This window comes from Pelodiscus sinensis, chromosome 3 (genome assembly GCF_049634645.1).
Source record: "Pelodiscus sinensis isolate JC-2024 chromosome 3, ASM4963464v1, whole genome shotgun sequence".
Taxonomy (NCBI): domain Eukaryota; kingdom Metazoa; phylum Chordata; order Testudines; family Trionychidae; genus Pelodiscus; species Pelodiscus sinensis.
The window spans coordinates 163,363,595-163,381,234 of record NC_134713.1 but is presented as its reverse complement, the minus strand read 5'-3'; the positions used below and the strand labels follow the sequence as shown (position 1 = coordinate 163,381,234).

At 44.5% G+C, this 17,640-nt stretch overlaps 1 protein-coding gene across 1 annotated transcript in view; it reads left to right on the top strand.

The window, feature by feature from the left end:
• The window catches only part of MSH2 (mutS homolog 2), a 92,015-nt gene that overhangs the window by 71,036 nt on the left and 3,339 nt on the right, over positions 1-17,640 (top strand). The window contains exons 12-14 of the mRNA XM_075925390.1: positions 3,529-3,774; positions 12,700-12,904; positions 13,238-13,485. Coding sequence (XP_075781505.1) covers positions 3,529-3,774; positions 12,700-12,904; positions 13,238-13,485 — 699 coding nt within the window. The remainder of the gene's footprint in view (positions 1-3,528; positions 3,775-12,699; positions 12,905-13,237; positions 13,486-17,640) is intronic.

The window sequence follows — 17,640 nt, the reverse complement described above, 5'->3', positions numbered from 1 at the left end:
ACCTGAAGCGGGGTTCCAAAGAGGATGGAGAGAGGCTGTTCTCAGTAGTGAGAGATGCCAGAACAAGGAGCAATGGTCTCAAGGAGCAATGGGGGAGGTCTAGGTTGGATATTAAGCAAAGCTATTTCACTAGAAGGGTGGTGAAGCACTGGAATGGGTTATCTAGGGAGGTGGTGAAATCTCCATCCCTAGGAGTTTTTAAGTCCCGGTTTGACAAAGTCCTGGCGAGGATGATTTAGTTGGGATTGGTCCTGCTTTGAGCAGAGTGTTGGACTTGATGACCACCTGAGGTCTCTTCCAACCCTATAATTCTGTGATGTGTGCAACTGCATGAAAGCAAATTAAGAGGTTTGTAAAGATGGCACCTTCCACAGTAAATGTCCACCATATATACAATTAGGTCTTTCCACTTATTTAAAGACTTCACTGCTGTTATAACACAAGCCTAGCGAGTATACCTATATTTAAACATAATTTTTCTGTCTGCCTGCAGTGGAGGCAGTTTAATATAGAAATTTTCTACAGACTGGACTGGGTATATAATTCTTAATTGCTCTGTACCCCATTGTAGAATTAGATGTCAAGAGCTAGTTAAGACTCAGTGAGTGTATGTCTACACTACAAAGTTAATTCAAAATAACAGCAGTTATTTTGAATTAACTTTAATAGCATCTACACAGGCAAACTGCTATTTCGAAATAAATTCAAAATAGTGGAGCCCTTATTTCGAATTTGGTAAACCTCATTCTACAAGGAGTACTGCCAAATTCGAAATAGCTATTTCGAATTAAGTGCTGTGTAGACACTTAATTCGAAATAGGGGGCCTCCAGCCCTTCCCAGAGAGCCCTGGTGGCCACTCTGGGTACAACCAGGAAAGCTTACTCTCCTCTCCCCCAACCCTGGAGACATTGAAGGGGTAGACCCTGGCCATAGTGCCTGTGCCAGTTCCAAGCCTTCCAGCCCAGAGCCAGCAGTGGCCACCGGGGCCCCTGACTCAGTGGCCCCAAAATATGAGCCAGCAAGCCACTGGCAGCCAGCCCTCCACCGCTCCCCAGGAGCATTCTGCCAGCTCCCAGGAGCCTGTTAGGGGCTGGAGAAGGTGGGTACCTTCCTGGTCCAGGGTGGAGATCATGGACCGTATTCAGGTTTGGGGGGGGATGCCCCCAACTTCCATGATCTCAGCCCTAGACAGAGGAACACGGCCGTCTATGGCAGGATAGCTACCAGCCTGGTCACCAAAGGCCACATGCGAACCCAGAAGCAGGTTTGCATGGAAGTCAGGTTGGTCCGGCAAGACCCCCCAACCCTGAGCTTCCCCTTTCCCCTTCTTCCCTTTGCTTCCTCCTTCCAGCTCCCTCCTCCCAGGTTTCCCCCTCCCCTCTTCCACCCTCTCTTCCCCTCTCCCACCTCCTTTTCCCAGTCTCCACAGAGGTCCACCCCCCCCTCGCCCCCCCCCCCCCAGCTTTATTCAGTAAACCCAGTTTCTATTTTTGAACATACGTGTCTTTTATTTGACACCGGGAAGAGAGGCTAGGGAGGGCTAAGTGGAAGGACGTGAGGGAGGAATGGGGCACGAGCCCCCGGTGGGGAGGACCAGGGAGGCTTTGAGGGCTCCTGGATCCTGACAGCCCCCTGATGGACCCCCAGATGGCAGCCTGCAGCAAGTGCAGCCGGGCTGATGGCAATGACCTCATGAAATGCACCGGTGTGCCCAGGGGCAGCTCTGGCTACATGTGGCTGAGTGCTGTGGTGTCCCAAGTATGGGCACTCCAAGATAGGACTGCCTTGTTGTCCCTCATCGAGGTAAACAAGCAAGCGGGGAACCCTGAGAACTGTCTGTCCGGGGTGGGGGTAGGGTCCCATTAAGCACGGAGCTCAGTTAGCCTCAGGCAGCATCCCCACACATTAAGTCCTAACCTGATGCCCTGCCAGCACTGGTTCCGGCCAGCCTTAACTTCGGTTCAGTGTCCACTCAGTGTGGACGCGCTATTTTGAAATAGCAAAACACTATTTCAAAATAGTTTTTTTGTATAGATGTGTTATTTCAAATTAGCTTAATTCGAATTAACTCTTTCGAATTAAGTTAATTTGAAATAGCACTGTAGTGTAGACCTACCCTGAGAGAGTGCTAATTTCCCGGTGAAGATTGTCTAGTAGAATTTTCTGGAATAAATTTTTTTGCACTGTATTAGTCATGTTTTTTGACATGTTATACAGGCGGCCCCTGACTTGCAGCGTAATAAGTTCCTGGGGAAGTGTTGCAAGTGGGGGCATCGTAACTTGAACCCGCATTTCCGATAGGCACCATGTGCCATCGTAAATGCGGGCTGGGATGTAAGTCGGGGGATTCAGCCCCTTCTGCACTTACAGAAACAGACATAAGTGCAGGGGTTCGCAACTCAGGCCATCGTAAGGCGGGGGTTTCCTGTACCACTTGTAGATATTAAAATAATTAGAGGTTTGACACCCCCCCCCCCAACAGTCTGCAGAAGAAAAGAATAGGGTGGGGGGAGGAAATTTAATATCAGACTTCAAATACCTGAAGAGGGATTCCAAAGAGGATGGAGCTAGACTAGTCTCAGTGGTGATCTCAAGTTGCAGTGGGTTAGGTTAGGTGTAGGTTGGATTTTAGGAAAAAGTGTTTCACTGGGAGGGTGGTGAAGCAGTGAGTTATCTAGGGTGGGAGTGGAATCTCCATCCTTCAGAGGTTTTTACGACCAAGCTTGTCAAAACTTGGCTGAAATGATTTAGTTGGGGTTGATTCTGCTTTGAGCAGGATGTTGGATTAGATGACCATCTAAGTTCTCTTCCAACCCTAATCTTCTATGATTCTAACAGACACTTAATATTATTAGCAGGTTATAGAATTTAAACAACTACACAGTATGTGCTCTCACAACCTTGCTTTCATGACACATCCAAATAGTGGTCACCAGAGATTGTGTGAGAGGGAAGGATTTCCATATTTAAATAAGCTTCCCCCCTTCTCTGATGCCAGTAAGAGGCAATTAGTAGTGGGCATGCCTCTTCCCCATTTATATATTGAGAACAATCATACATTTGTGGTCCAGCTACAGGAATCACATAACTACTTAACTGTCACTTCAGATATGGTATATGAGTCTATCATCTATCACATGAGCAGTTAAGTCTGTTTTACACAGTTGTATTATCATTCAGCTCAGATGTGTAACTATCAGTTGCAATAGGCAGTCTGCAAGATGAATTGAGTTCTTTATTAAAGACTGATTCATTACTTCATTGGTTTCTATATTTGCTTTAAAGGAAATTTAATATAAAAAGCCATGCGATTTGTGACCAGATCATGGAAGTTGACTGGAAAGTATGTGAAAGATGAGTTGAACTCTAATTTGGGATGTACCATGCAGTTTCATTGCAAATTTGCAGTCTTTTGTTTCTCATAGTATCCACAACATTTAGGTTTAAAATGTCCTTGTTTTTTTTATTTGAATAAATTGTAAATTCAGTATACTTATAGATGCATTGTTCTGCTTTTCTTTAAACAGGATATGTAGAGCCAATACAGACAATGAATGATGTGATAGCTCACTTAGATGCTGTTGTCAGTTTTGCTCACGTATCAAATGGAGCTCCTGTGCCATACGTACGTCCGGTTATTCTGGAAAAGGGACAAGGAAAGATTGTGCTGAAAGGTTGCAGACACCCTTGCATTGAAGTTCAAGATGATATAGCGTTCATCCCCAATGATGTTCACTTTGAGAAGGGCAAGCAGATGTTCCATATTATTACTGGTAAAGACTAATTTATATGCAATATTTTTAGTTTTCATTTAAACTCAAGAAGCAAAGTTAATTTTGAAGTATTTCTTGTAGGAAATGTATTTTTTTAAATAAGTATGTCAACCATTTAATGCTTTATAGGTGAGGGGGAAGAGATCTTTTAATGATTTACCTATGCCAGTGTTGGCATTTAGGTCAGGTTTTGAAAAAAGATGAGATGGCATTTTATAAACCTGTTTTAGCACCACTATATTTTTAGGGTGGTTATGGTTAAAAAGTACATGCTTTAAAACAAAACAAAAAGTGGCCGTGATGTACTTAAAAATGTTTTCTTTGGAGCTGTGTACTTCCTACACATGGACTCACCGGTCTTTAGAATGACTAGTCATAGAATGTCAGCATGTTTGGAATTAAAAGTATGTTTGTGGGAATGCTGGTTATGGCATTTCAGGTCTGATAACATTTAAACAGGATTGTTTGGGTAGAAGAGAGAAAGATCATACAAGATATTGGTAAATCCCATAGCACTGTAAAAGATAACACAGTGTACATGTTCACAATTTCTGTGGAATACACTTGGTCAGCATTATAAGTTAACATTTAGGGGAATGTTAAATTTCTCTGTTTAAATTAATATACAGTGGACTACTTTATAAGTTAGTATAACCTATTAAACTTAATGGATTAGTGATATAATAAACTCTTCTTTTATAAGGTGAAGTTACTCGTAATACCAGCCACAGGGTTGCCACTCTACATACCTGGAGGAAGCCATGTTTTTAGCCTTGAGGGATCCCAGAATCTCACTTGAAATGCATCGTGATTGCATTATGTTATGATTGATAGGCCATTGTATTTGAAAATTTTGTCTGCAGTCCTAGTTCAGAGGTTATTGCTAATGTGATTTACCAATGGAGATGTATAAATATCACACTGATAGTATGAGTGCTGATTATTTTCTGGTAGACTTTACAGGAGCTAGTGTTTTAATATGTCCAATAGACAATGTGGTTATCTATATTGCGTATAGATGTGCACTTTGTTGAAAATAGTGTATGTACTTTATGTGTACATTTCCTGTAAAAGTTTATCTTTAATATGAATAATCTGCTATACTTTTCTGTTACCAGAGTGGATAAAAATTGATGGTTTAAAAGGGGGTGGGTCGGATGTAAATTAAACACTTCTCTTTTGAAAATCTATTTAAATTTGAAATTGACAACCTGTGTTAAGGCCTAAACTTTTTATAATGTATTACAGTCACTTACATAAAGGAGTGCTGCAGTAACAAACCCTCCTCAGATTTTGGTTTATATGTCTAGTGGATGCAGAGAATATTTTGTCCATTCATTTGGAGCAGTTACCTGAAATATGAGAAACTGACTGGATGTTGAAAATCAGGAAAGCCTGTTTTCCTCTTCCAGTCTACTAATGAAAATTAGATGGGAGAGGATGAGGTGTATTAATTCTGAAAACTTGAAGAACATGGAGCCAGATTTTCAAAAGTATTTAGGCGCACACAAAAAAACAGGATTTCAGCAAACTTTTGAGCAAGGTAGGTAACCACATTACACTTAGAGAAATAGAACTACAGGTTGAACATTTCTAGTCGGCAGTCTCTGTTTTTTTTAACATCCGTGCTCCGGCATGATTTTAGTTAGCTAGATGTCCACTTACCATGGGTGTGGCCAAGTTTCCCACAGTCCGATGGTTTGTTTATACCAGTCCTGTCTCAGTGTTCTATGCTGTTGTTTAGCTCTAATTTACTCCTAAATGTTTTCTAAGAGCCCTGTGAGCAGTCGAAATGTTGGTAATGCTGCTAGTCAATATTGACCTCCTGTGGTTCAGCAAATTTTCTAGTTTATCACCAGTCACGTCCCCAGGGTACGAGTTTAGAGAGGTTCAACCTTCAACAGAAACTTGTTTGGGGGATAAGGCAATATGCTTTATTTATTGTGAAGGCAGAATTAATTTACTGTCCCTAGTTACTAAAATTGTCCTCCACATGTATACACAGTTCTACAGATGGGATATAATTAGCAACCTCACTTGTGCAGATAGTCTAGATATAAGGAAGGGAGCTTGGTTGTATCAGTGCACGCCAATGCTCCTGGAGGCTGATTTGTAAAACTGAAAGACCCAATCCTATAGTTTTACACCCATCTTCTTATATGTTTTAGTCCATAGATCTTGTGCTGTCTCACTGCTTCCCCCCGCACTGTAGGACCATGAGTCATCAGTTAATAGCTGAGGTGACTTTGATCTTCTTTTCTTGATGGGGTTTTGTCTCTTTCTTGGGTGGATTCTTTTCCAGGCTCATTGTCATTGTTATTCAGCCATCAAGCTGGTACTGGCAGCTGGTCACCCACATAGGCTGGCTTCAGGGTAAAGCTGCACCCATAGAATCATAGAGCTGGAAGAGTCCTTAGAAGGCCATCAAGTCCAGCCCCCTGCCCAAGGCAGGATCAATCCCAAATAAATCAACCCAGCCAGGGCTTTGTCAAGCCGGGATTTAAACATCTCTAGGGATGGAGACTCCACTACTTCCCTAAGTAACCCATTCCAGTGCTTCACCACCCTCCTAGTGAAATAGTTTCTCCTAATATCCAACCTGGACCTTTCCCACCACAACTTAAGACCATTGTTCCTTGTTCTGCCATCCATCACTACTGTGAACAGCCTTTCTCCATCCTCTTTGGAACCTCCCTTCAGGAAGTTGAAGGCTGCTATCAAATCCCCCCTCACTCTTCTCTTCTGCAGACTAAATAGACCCAACTCCCTCAGCCTCTCCTCGTAGGTCATATGCTCCAGCCCCCTAATCATTTTGGTTGCCCTCCGCTGGACCCTCTCCAATGCATCCACATCCTTCCTGTAATTGCGGGCCCAGAACTGGACACAATACTCCAGATGTGGCCTCACCAGAGCCAAGTAAAGAGGAATAATCACATCTCTGGATCAATTGGCAGTGCTCCTCTTAATGCAACCAAGTATGCCATTAGCCTTCTGGGCTACAAGGGCACACTGTTGACTCATGTCCAGCTTCTCATCCACTGTAACCCCCAGGTCCTTTTCTGCAGAACTGCTACTTAGCCAGTTGGTCCCCAGCCTGTAACAATGCTTGGAATTCTTCTGTCCCAAGTGCAGGACTCTACACTTGTCCTTATTCACACATGTCATGTTCACACTTTTAAATGAAGTTATATGGTCATATACCTAACTTTAAACAGAGTTAAGGTAGTACAAAGTTTGAAATGGGGTTTGTTACAATAAAAGATTCTTTGAAGGCAACTCTTAATAGGTTACTGACAAATTCATCCAAATCCCATTTATAAAAATTGGGCCGCAATTTAATGAGGTCACATAATGTCACATTGGTAGATGTATTTCATTAAAAGGGCAACTTCATTCTTCAGCCTAACAAACAGAAATAATCACAAATTCACTAACTATTTAATGTTTCCTTTGTTTAATAAATCACTTTAAAAATAGTTTTATATGGAGCAGACTGTGAAGAAAGCAATTGGTTTTGTAACTTAAACTGTATTCCCTGTTGACAGGAAGCACTATCAAGACTAAGCATAAAATTAAACTCTTCTACCTTTGCTTTAATTTAGAAGTATGTACATGAACTTTAGATTGTTGCTCATGTTTTTGAGAAGTCAGGTTATTCAAAAATTCTTCTTTGAGTGCTTGTTCATGTCCATTCATCATAGGTGTATATGCCTGCAACATGCACCAGTGCTGGAAGTTTTTTCCTAAGCAGTACCCATAGGAGCCAGGGTCCCACGCACACCCTGCAGTGGTGTGCATAAGCCATGCTATATAGGACGCTCCCTGGCCCCTCCCTCCTCCGTTCCTTCTTACCGCCAGTGATGGTGCTTGGAACACCATGCTCCAGCCATCTCTGTAGCTAGCATTTCCATTGCAGTGTTGGTATTTTTAATCAAATTTGCTAAGTACCAATGAAGTGCTAGACTTTTGATTCTCCTAATGACTTTGCCTGGGGAACAGGTCTATGCCAGTCAGCGATCCGCATCCTGACTGCCTTCGTTGCCTGAGTGAAGGACATACCTTGAACAAATGTCGATTTTGCAGGTCCTTCCATCCCAGAACCATTAAAGAAAGGAGCATGCATCTCCATGCTCTTAATTGAGTCTGTGCTTGCTCCACAAGACCAAAGATTGGACTTGGCACCGAGTATTGGTACTTCGGTACACAGCCAGCATCAACAGCTTGGGTCGTTTGTCACCCACAGCACCAGCAAAGCACTAAGAAGCCAGACAGAAACAAGTCCCCTCCTAAGGACAAGGGGAAGAAGAGTGACCGGTTGGCAGACAGGCTGGGGAAGGCCCAGAAGGCTCCAAACCCTCCATTCAGGTCACCTTCCCCGGTGCTGGAGGTCCATCTCCCCTCCATGCCAGAGGCTTTCCAGGACCCACAGGACAAATGTACCATGCCGGTACCTCTGATCTTGACATCAGTGGGGCCACGGCATAGGGGAAAACCTCCATTTGGCCCCAAATCACCCATCATGGTTCAGTCCCACTCTCCTCCAGCGTCCAAGAGGAGAGCATCACAAAGTCTTCATAGGTCTGTCTTTGAGAGACTGGGGGGATGACACTTGGTCTCCCGCCTGGCTGGAGTCGGTGCACAGACCTGCAGAGGCACATGTTGTCCCTCTGTGCCCCGTACCAAAGGCACCGATGGGATTCCTCCCTACAGCACTGGCACCATTGCCGTGCTGTAGATACTTGCCAGCTGCAGAGGCTCATCCCAGCAATCCTAGTCCCCTTCTCAGCTCTGTGGCTTCCCTCTCCAGTACCATTCCCTGGACTTGGGGAGTGGATCTTCTGAGTGCTGTAGCTCTCATAGGCACGCTGGGTGCCTTCTGTCACCAAAGTCTCCATACTGAAGTGGTTACTGCTCCTGCTCTTCATCCTGGGCATCGGGAAGTGTCCGCTCCTGCAGTGTGGCCTTGGCCTTGGCTTCCATTCCTCTGGTGCAACAGTTGGCGCAGCCCTCACTGCCTGACTTGGGCTTCAAGGGGATGCAGGAGCATCAGCCCCTCCACAGCAGGTGGTTGGGCCAAGTGAGGAAGGCCAACCGGCCCTGGTTTCCTCTTTTTCATTGATGGATGAGGCAACAGTGGCTTCTCCCCGGGTGGTACCCTGGAGGACTCAGAGCCCACCAGGACCTCCTGAGGCGGGTGGCTAAGAGATTGGGCCTCCAGCCTGAGGAGGTGCAGGAGACCTCAGACTCACTGTTTGGGGTCCTTGAGCAAGTGAAACCCCACAGAGTAGCCTTGCCCCTGCACAAGGTGGTTGCCAAAATCACTAAGACTCTGTCAGGCCCCTTCTTCCATTCTGCCCATAGCCGAGAGGACCAAGCAGAAATACTTTGTTGCGGTGGGGGACCATGATTACCTTTATACATACACACCACCCAATTTCCTTGTAGTGGAATCGGTGAGCCACAGGGAGCACCAGGGCCAGCTGATCCCCTCCCCCAAGAATAAAGTCTCGAAACGCCTGGACCTGTTTGGCAGGGAACTTTATTTACAGCCAGCTTCCAGTTGCAGGTGATGAATCACCAGTTCTTGTTCCCCCGTTATGAGGTCAACACTTGGCAGGTGCTGACCAAGATTGAGGCCTCCCTGCCTGAAGGGCCTCATAAGGAGTTTAAAGCCCTAGTGGAGGGCGGGTCTTCGGTGGCCTTGGCATCCTTACAGGTAGCGTCTGATGCTGTGGAGTTGGCTGCTCACTCTGTGGCTTCCGCCATCTCCATGAATCATGGTTCCTGGCTCCTTCTGTTGGGCCTGTCTCTGTCCTGAACCTCCTTTCGACATCAGTGCCCTGTTTGCAGAACAGATGGACACTAAGTTGCACAGACTAAAGGACTCCTGTACGACTTGAAAACCATTGGCCTTGGATTCCCCAGGACTGAGAGGAGGAGGTTCAAACCTCAGTCCTCCCAACCCAAAGGGCAGTATCCTTGCCAAGAAAAGGCCCATTCAGGCCCGACACTCCCCAAACAGAGACCAGGCCACCATCCTCAGTCTGGCCAACAATCCACCAGCCAGGCGAAACCTCAGGGCAAGCGTTCCTTTTGCAGATGTGCCTAAGGACAGCGTACCAGACACCCAAGGTCCTGCCTGCCTGTTCTCCTTCAGCCTCCTTCCCTTCCTCCTGGCATGGAGGGTTATGGTTATTACATTGGACTATTGAGTCCTAGCCACTGTCCAGCATGGCTGCATCCTCCATCTCTCCTTCACACCACCCTCACACCTTTCACCCCTGTCCCTCTTTAGGGACCCTTCTCACAAGCATCTTCTTGAGCAGGCGCTATCCCAGTTGTTTCACGTAGAAGCAGTGGAGTGGGTGCTGTCAGAATTCAAGAACAAAGGTTTATACTCCTGCCACTTTTTGATTCCCAAGGTGAAATAGGGCTATGGCTTATATTGGACTTTTGCGGCCTCACAAGTTCCTGATCTGCCTCAAGTTCTGCCTGGTTTCCTCGGCCTCCATCTTTCCTGACCTGGATCCTGGGGACTGTTATGCCACCTTCCACCTCAGGGATGCGTGCTTCTGTATTGCAATCTTTGAAGGTCACAGGCGCTTCCTGAGGTTTGTAGTGGGAAAGAACCATTACCAGTTTACTGTCCTGCCCTTTGGCCTGTCTACGGCCCTCAGGGTTTTCACCAAGTGCATGTGGTTGCTGCTTACCTGAGGTGTCGGGAATTCAGGTGTACACTTACCTGAATGAGACTTAAGGTCCAGTGCAATGTAAGTATCCTCCTGGACATGCACTACCAGCTCAGTCTATTGAAAAAGGTCTCTTAGTGCCGACTCCATGGATAGAGTTTATAGGAGCAGTTCTGGACTCCTGCTCTGCCAGAGCATTGCTCCCTCAGTTTCGAGGGCCTATTGGTCCTCCTTCGGCAGCTAACTAGCACTCCCATGACCATCGCAAGGGTGTGTCTGGAGATCCTTGAGCATATGGCCACCTGCAAGTATGAAGTACCCCTGGATAGGCTCAGGATAAGGCCCCTCCTGCTGAGGCTGGTGTTGGTGTATGTACCAGTGATGTACTCCCAAGAAAGAGGGGTGGTGGTTCTCCCTCATGTGCTGTCGGCCCCGGTCTGGTGGACAAAACCAGACCAGGTCACGTTGGGCATCCCATATCAACCACACGTGAGGGAACTAGTCGCCAACACTTCGGATTGTGTTTGGCGGGGCTGACACAGGGATTCTTCATACTCATGGAGTGTGGTCTGTATAGGACAGAGGGCTCCACATAAATATAGAAGAGCTCAGGGCAATCAGCAATGTGTGCGGGGTGTTTCTTCCTCCCCTCGTGTGCAGAATGATGCATGTTCTCACCGAGAATACTGCTGCCACGTATTACATAAACAGGCAAGGGGGGAGCCACTCCCCAGAAATTTGCAAGAAAGTTGTGAGGCTCTGGGAGTTGTGTCCTTCACAGCATTGTGCTAGAGGCCCGTCATCTCCCAGAGGTACAGAACACAACTGCAAACCATGTCAGCAGAGAGTTCTCCTTTCACCATGAGTGTGCTGTATACCTTGGGGTGACTGCCTCCCTCTTCCACGACTGGGGCTGTTCCCAAGTGGACCTCTTTATGATGAGAGAAAATGTGAAATGCGGCTGGTTATGTTCCCAGCTTGGCCTCAAGTAGGGTTCCCTTCAGATGTGTTTTTGTACCAGTGGTCGGAGGGTTGTATTTACACCTTTCCTCAGTTTCCCCTCATTGACAAGGTCCTGCAGAAGGTCAAGAGGGGACAAAGCCATGGTAATCCTCATTGTACCAGCCTGGCTTTGGGGCATTTATGAACCTAGTATCCCATGTGCCCAAGCGGTTGCCACTAAGACAAGACTTGTTGTCTCAGGACTAAGAGTGTCTGCTACATCCAACCTCAGCTCACTCCTCCTGACGGCATGGTTCATCTGTGGTTGAATGCCCAGGGGCTTGCGTGTTCAGACATCATTTGGAGGGCTCTCCTTGAGAGTTGAAAAGATAAGGTCCTTCTGCAAGTTCACACAGCTCTTTGTGGAGCATGGGAGGGGTTCTGCAGTTTCCTCCAGAGACTTTCAAAGTGGATCACTCCCTGCATCCACATGTGCTAAGAGTTGGCAGTGGCTCAGCTGCTGAAGCTGATCAGGGCCCATCTGCCAGAGCTCAGGCCTTATTGCGCTCTTACCTTCCACATGTCCCAATCCAGGACATTTGCTGAGCGGTGATGATTGTCAGTGCACACCTTCATGTCTCATTATGCCATCACGCAGCAGGCTAGAGATGATGCTGCATTTGGTAGGTCTGTACTGTAGTGTGCATTCTCATAACTCCTACCCACCTCCGCACACACTGCTTACAGATATGCGCAAGCACTTGAAGAAATGACATTTACTTGTTTTGTAAAAGGTGTTCTTCAAAATGTGTTGCTCATGTCCATTCAACTTCCCACTCTCCTCCCCTCTGTCGGAGTTCTGGCAAGAAGGAACTGAGGAGGGAGGGGCCAGGGCATCCTAGATAGTGTGGCATGTATGCACCACTTTAGGGAGTGCTGGGGACCCCAGCCTTTACAGGTACTGCTTAGGGGAAAACTTCCAGCAGGGGTGCATGTGGCAAGCACACATAACTCTGTTGAATGGACATGAGCAACACATCTCAAAGAACACCAGTTAGAGAACAGGTAACTTGTCTTTTCTTTAGGAAAAAGTTCCGTCATATATTTGCAGTTGCAAGTAAGCCCATCCATGAAGCTGAGCTACTTGTTGCAGTTGTTGATTATATAGGCAAGAAGACATTTTTACATGTCAATTTTAGCTTAAATTTAGTTTAACCTTAAGAGTTCCTTAAAGTTGTATGTACAAGGGAGAGGGAGCAAATGTATTAATTTCTCGTCAAAATTAATTTCTTAGGTCCTAACATGGGAGGGAAATCAACATACATTCGCCAGACTGGAGTCATAGTTCTGATGGCCCAAATTGGGTGCTTTGTACCATGTGACTCAGCGGAAGTGACTATTGTGGATTGTATTCTGGCTCGGGTAGGAGCAGGAGACAGCCAGTTGAAGGGTGTCTCAACTTTCATGGCGGAAATGTTAGAAACTGCTTCAATTCTTCGGTAAGAGCTGTACCTCCTTTGTGTTTCATCTAAGAGAGTGGAGATTATCTTCAAGGATTTCTTTATACTGTACTATTATTGTTTCTATTACTGAGAGAAAAGTAAGTTATCACCATAAATACTGGTACTCCTAGATGAGACCAGCCCAAGTGTTTTATTTAATGAATGCCCATCTTCATTCACACATTGTCATGCAAGTCTGATCACGCATCTTGTATAATATCATTTATTTTATAGTATGTGCTTACAGTTAACTGCACTTGGCATTAGACTAAATTTTAAATTTTAGAGAGCTTGCGCTATCTAAACTTTGAAAAAATGTATTTATTTTAGGACTGCATCTGAAAACTCTTTAATAATTATTGACGAGTTGGGAAGAGGAACTTCAACCTACGATGGATTTGGGTTGGCATGGGCTATTTCAGAATATATCGCCAGCAAAATTTGTGCTTTCTGTATGTTTGCCACGCATTTTCATGAACTGACAGCACTTGCCAATGAAGTGCCAACTGTGAATAATTTACATGTTACAGCACTAACCACTGATGGGATGTTGACCATGCTTTACCGTGTCAAGAAAGGTGAGATCTTGTAAATGCTGAAAAAGATGAAACTATCAGATGCCATGGGAGAGAGATGCCTTATCTGCAAAAAGTCATGGAACTACTTTTTGTATTCTAAAACTAGGTCTTAGCTATTCTTAGCCATCACTAATTATTTAGTCCATTTCTCTCTTATGTACAGAGTGCTGCATCTCTTGGTGAATACAGATGAAAATCAGTACATTTTGGTAATGAATGAGTTGTTTTCTGATCCCCAGTTTTAATTCTGCAGCATAGATTAAAGCTTTTCGTCCCGTTTTTCATATTGTGCTGTTAAAAGGAGATACCCTTCTCAAATGATTTCAGATCTGCATCTGCATTTGTCTAATGAACAACATTTCTTAACATTTTGTGTTAGAGCAGAAATGTGTAGAACCCATTTCTACAGGGAGGATAGGTGTTAGCGTTTACCAGAACAGTTTAGTAAAATGGTAAAAAGAAATAAAACTGTAGTCTCCAGATACATATATCTTAATTAACAAATGTTTAAATGTATGGAGGCATAATCATTGATGATATCAGCTAGCTAACTTATGGAACAATTAATATCTAGCAAAATATTATTTACGCAACTAGCATATGAAATTGCAAGCCCAAAAGCAAGGGTTTTTAGTGAATCAATAAATTCAGGTACTATATCACTGGAGAATGCAAATATGGTACCTATATTTAAGAAAAGGGGAGGGGGAAGTAATCCAGGAAACTACATGTCCAAAAGTTTGACCTCAATTGTATGCAAGTTCTTAAATGAAAATTTGAAAGAGACAAGTAATTAAAGACCTATAGCTAAACAGTAATTCAGGTAAAATAAAACATGCTTTTTATTAAAGACAGTGTGATGGGTCAGACCAGAGGACTACAGGAGATTAATAAAAGGGAAATATATTAGCCCTAAAGTAAATAGGTCCGTGTTCCCAGTGTAAACTAATGAGCTAACCCAGAACCAGCAGGAACATGCTGGAATCAATCAGGGCAATCAGGCCAATTAAAACACCTGGAGCCAGTTAGCAGGCTTCCAGAATCAACGGAGACAGGCTAATCAGGACACCTGGAGCCAATGAAGAACCAGTTGGGACTGGTTAGAATGAGCTCCCCTTCTGTTAGCTCACTGTGTGCAAGGAGCTGGGGAGAGAAGTTGTTCTGGAAGGTCTTGGAGAAGCAAGTGAACGCAGCTAACAGGAGGTTAAGAACATAAGAATTTCCATCCTGGGTCAGACCAATGATCCATCCAGCCCAGTATCCTGTCTGTTGACAGGCCAATACCAGATGCCCCAGAGGGAGGGAACACAACAGGTAATCCTCACATGATCTCTCCCTTGTCACCTACCTCCAGAGAAACAAGAGGCCAGGGACACCATTCCTACCCATCCTGGCTAATAGCCATTGATGGTCCTAACCTTGATGAATCTATTTAGCTCTTTTTTGAACCCTGTTAAACTCCTAGTGTTCACCACATCCTTTGGCAAGGAGTTCCACAGGTTGACTGTGCGCTTGCAGTAAGGAAGGTGCTGGGGAGGATCATGGGGAAATGGCTCAGGGGATCATAGCTGCCCTGCAGCTGACACTGGAGACATTATAAGCAGCTGATATTGCAGGGTCCCTGGTGCAGAGGATGGGCCCGAGTTTCTCCCTCCGCTCCCCCCAACTCTCCATTTCTCACCAGAGAAAGACTAGTTTTGGTAAAGGGGTCTGTACTGCCCTGTATCATTTGGAGGGGCAGCAGAGACTATGGAGTTTGGACTCCCATCTTTTCCCCATTCTGGCCAATTATGAGAGTGGCCCAACCAATGGCAAGCTGGTGTCCTAGAAAAAGTATCTAAACTGATGGCTGCTGTGAGCCTCTTAGGCAAGAAATCTGCCTGAATGCACAGAATCCACCAAGGTTGAGGAGGAGCTTTATCACAGTAGATAGTACCTGACTTGCCTGATCTTCCTTTGAGAAGATAATGGATTTTCTGACAAAGGAACCTACCTGGATTTCAGTAAAGCATCTAATACAGTTACAGATACATAGAAAATGATTAAAGTGGAGAAGAGGGGGATTAATGTAAGAATCAAAAGATGAGCAAGGAACTGGTTAAAGGGGAGATTACGGAGGGTCATACTGAAAGGTAAACTGTCAGGCTGAAAGGAGATGACTAGTGGATTTCCTCAAGGATTGGTCTTGGGGCCAGTCTTCTTCAGTGTTTTCACTTATGACCTTAGCACAAGAAGTGAGACTTGGTTATCAGCGGTTGGCACATGACACACAGTTGGGAGGTATCGTCAATACAAAGGAGGACCACAATAGTATACAAGGAGATTTGAAAGACCTTGAAAACTGGAGCAATAGCTGTGGCATGAAATTTGATAGTTCAGAATGCAAGGTCCTGCACTTTGGGGTGTGTCTAGACTTTAGGGTATTGTCGACAAAAGTGGACTTTTGTCAACAAAACTATACCTGCGTCTATACTACCGCCAAGTTCTGTCGACAGTAAGTCGACAGAACGCGTCAGTTTTGGTGACGGCGGTAAACCTCATTCTACGAGGAATAACGCCTTTTGTCGACAGAGTTCTGTTGACAAAAGGCGCTCTTGAATCCACACTGTGCTTTTTTCAAAAGAGAGTGTCTAGACTCTGTTGAAAAAGTGGCTTGCTTTGTTGACAGAACTGGCTGAAGTCGAGACATTCTTTGTTAACAGAACCTTTGTCGACAGTATCTGTCGACAAAAGCCTGTAGTCTAAATGTACCCTATGAAAATAACTATAAGATCGAGGCTTATCAAGTGGAAAAGACACAGGCTAGGTCTTACACGATAGCCTTTTTTCAGAAAAAGCTACGTAAATTGTGCTGTGCAATTTGTGTAGCTTTTTCTGATTGCTTTTCCAGAAGAGGCTTTTCCGCCATTTGGCCCCATCTAGACGGGGCCAAATGGCGGAAAAGCCTCTTTTGGAAGAGTACTTATTCCTTGTAGAATGATGTATACAGGGCTCCCTGAAAGATTGTGTTTGCTCTTCCGCCAAAAAAAAGCGGAAAAGCAAACGTGTTCCCTCGATGCGGCAGAGTTTTTCTGGGATACCAGAAGTATCCTGGAAAACTCCCACAGTCTAGACGTACCCACAGAAAGAAAGAACTGTGAAAAAGGCTAATGCAATCCTAGGATACATTAGACCAGGCATTTTTCCAGTAGAAAGAGAGAAGCATTATTACCTTTGTATAGGGTACTGATAAGATCCCATCTGGAATAATGTATGCAATTCTGGTCTCCAGTGTTTAAAAAAGATTACTACAAACTGGAACAAGTACAGAGAAGGATGATCGGAGGAATAAAGACCCTCTCTTCCAAGAGAAGAGTTAAGAAGTTTTTCTTTGTTTGCCTAACAAAACAAAGGCAAGGGAAGATATGATTATCCCTTTGATATATGTATAGAGAGAAAACACCAGGTAGCGAGAGGAGCTATTTAACTTAAGGGAAAATGTTGGCACAAGAACACATGGAAATAAATTGGCTGTCAGCAAGATGGTAAGGGCTCTGAGTTACTACAGAGAATTTTCTTGGGTCTCTGGCTGGCAGTTCTCCCCAACAAACTCAGCCTAATTGATCACCGTATTTGGCGTTTGGAAGGAATTTTCCCCTAGGTCAGATTGTCTTCCTTCGCAATGTGGGGCATGGGTCATTGCTGGTTTGAGCTAGAATGAACCTCTGATTTGAAGTCTTTTAAATAAAGTTTTGAGGAGTTGAGTAACTCAGCAAGAGGTAAACCTTGTTGGGCCTATTACAGGAGAGAGTAGATGAGATTCTGTGGTCTGTGAAGTGCAGGAGATCAGTCTAGATGATCATGATGGTTCCTGTGGGCATTAAAGTCTGATATAAAAGAAATATGTCATGTTGTACTAGCTATCAAAATGTACAGAATAAATCTCCAATTTCCTTCATAACTTTCTGTGGGTATTTGTAGACTTATATCTTGGTGTAGCTAATTATATGCTGCAGAGCTCCATAACAAAGCGATTGAATGAAAGTGAGGAAAGAAAAATGTTTTAAAGTAATTATAAATAGTACTAAGATACAATAATTTTTGTTTTCAGTATCTTAAAAGAAATGTTTAATTTTTTTGAATTATAAGAACATATTTCCTAGGATGTACTATCAA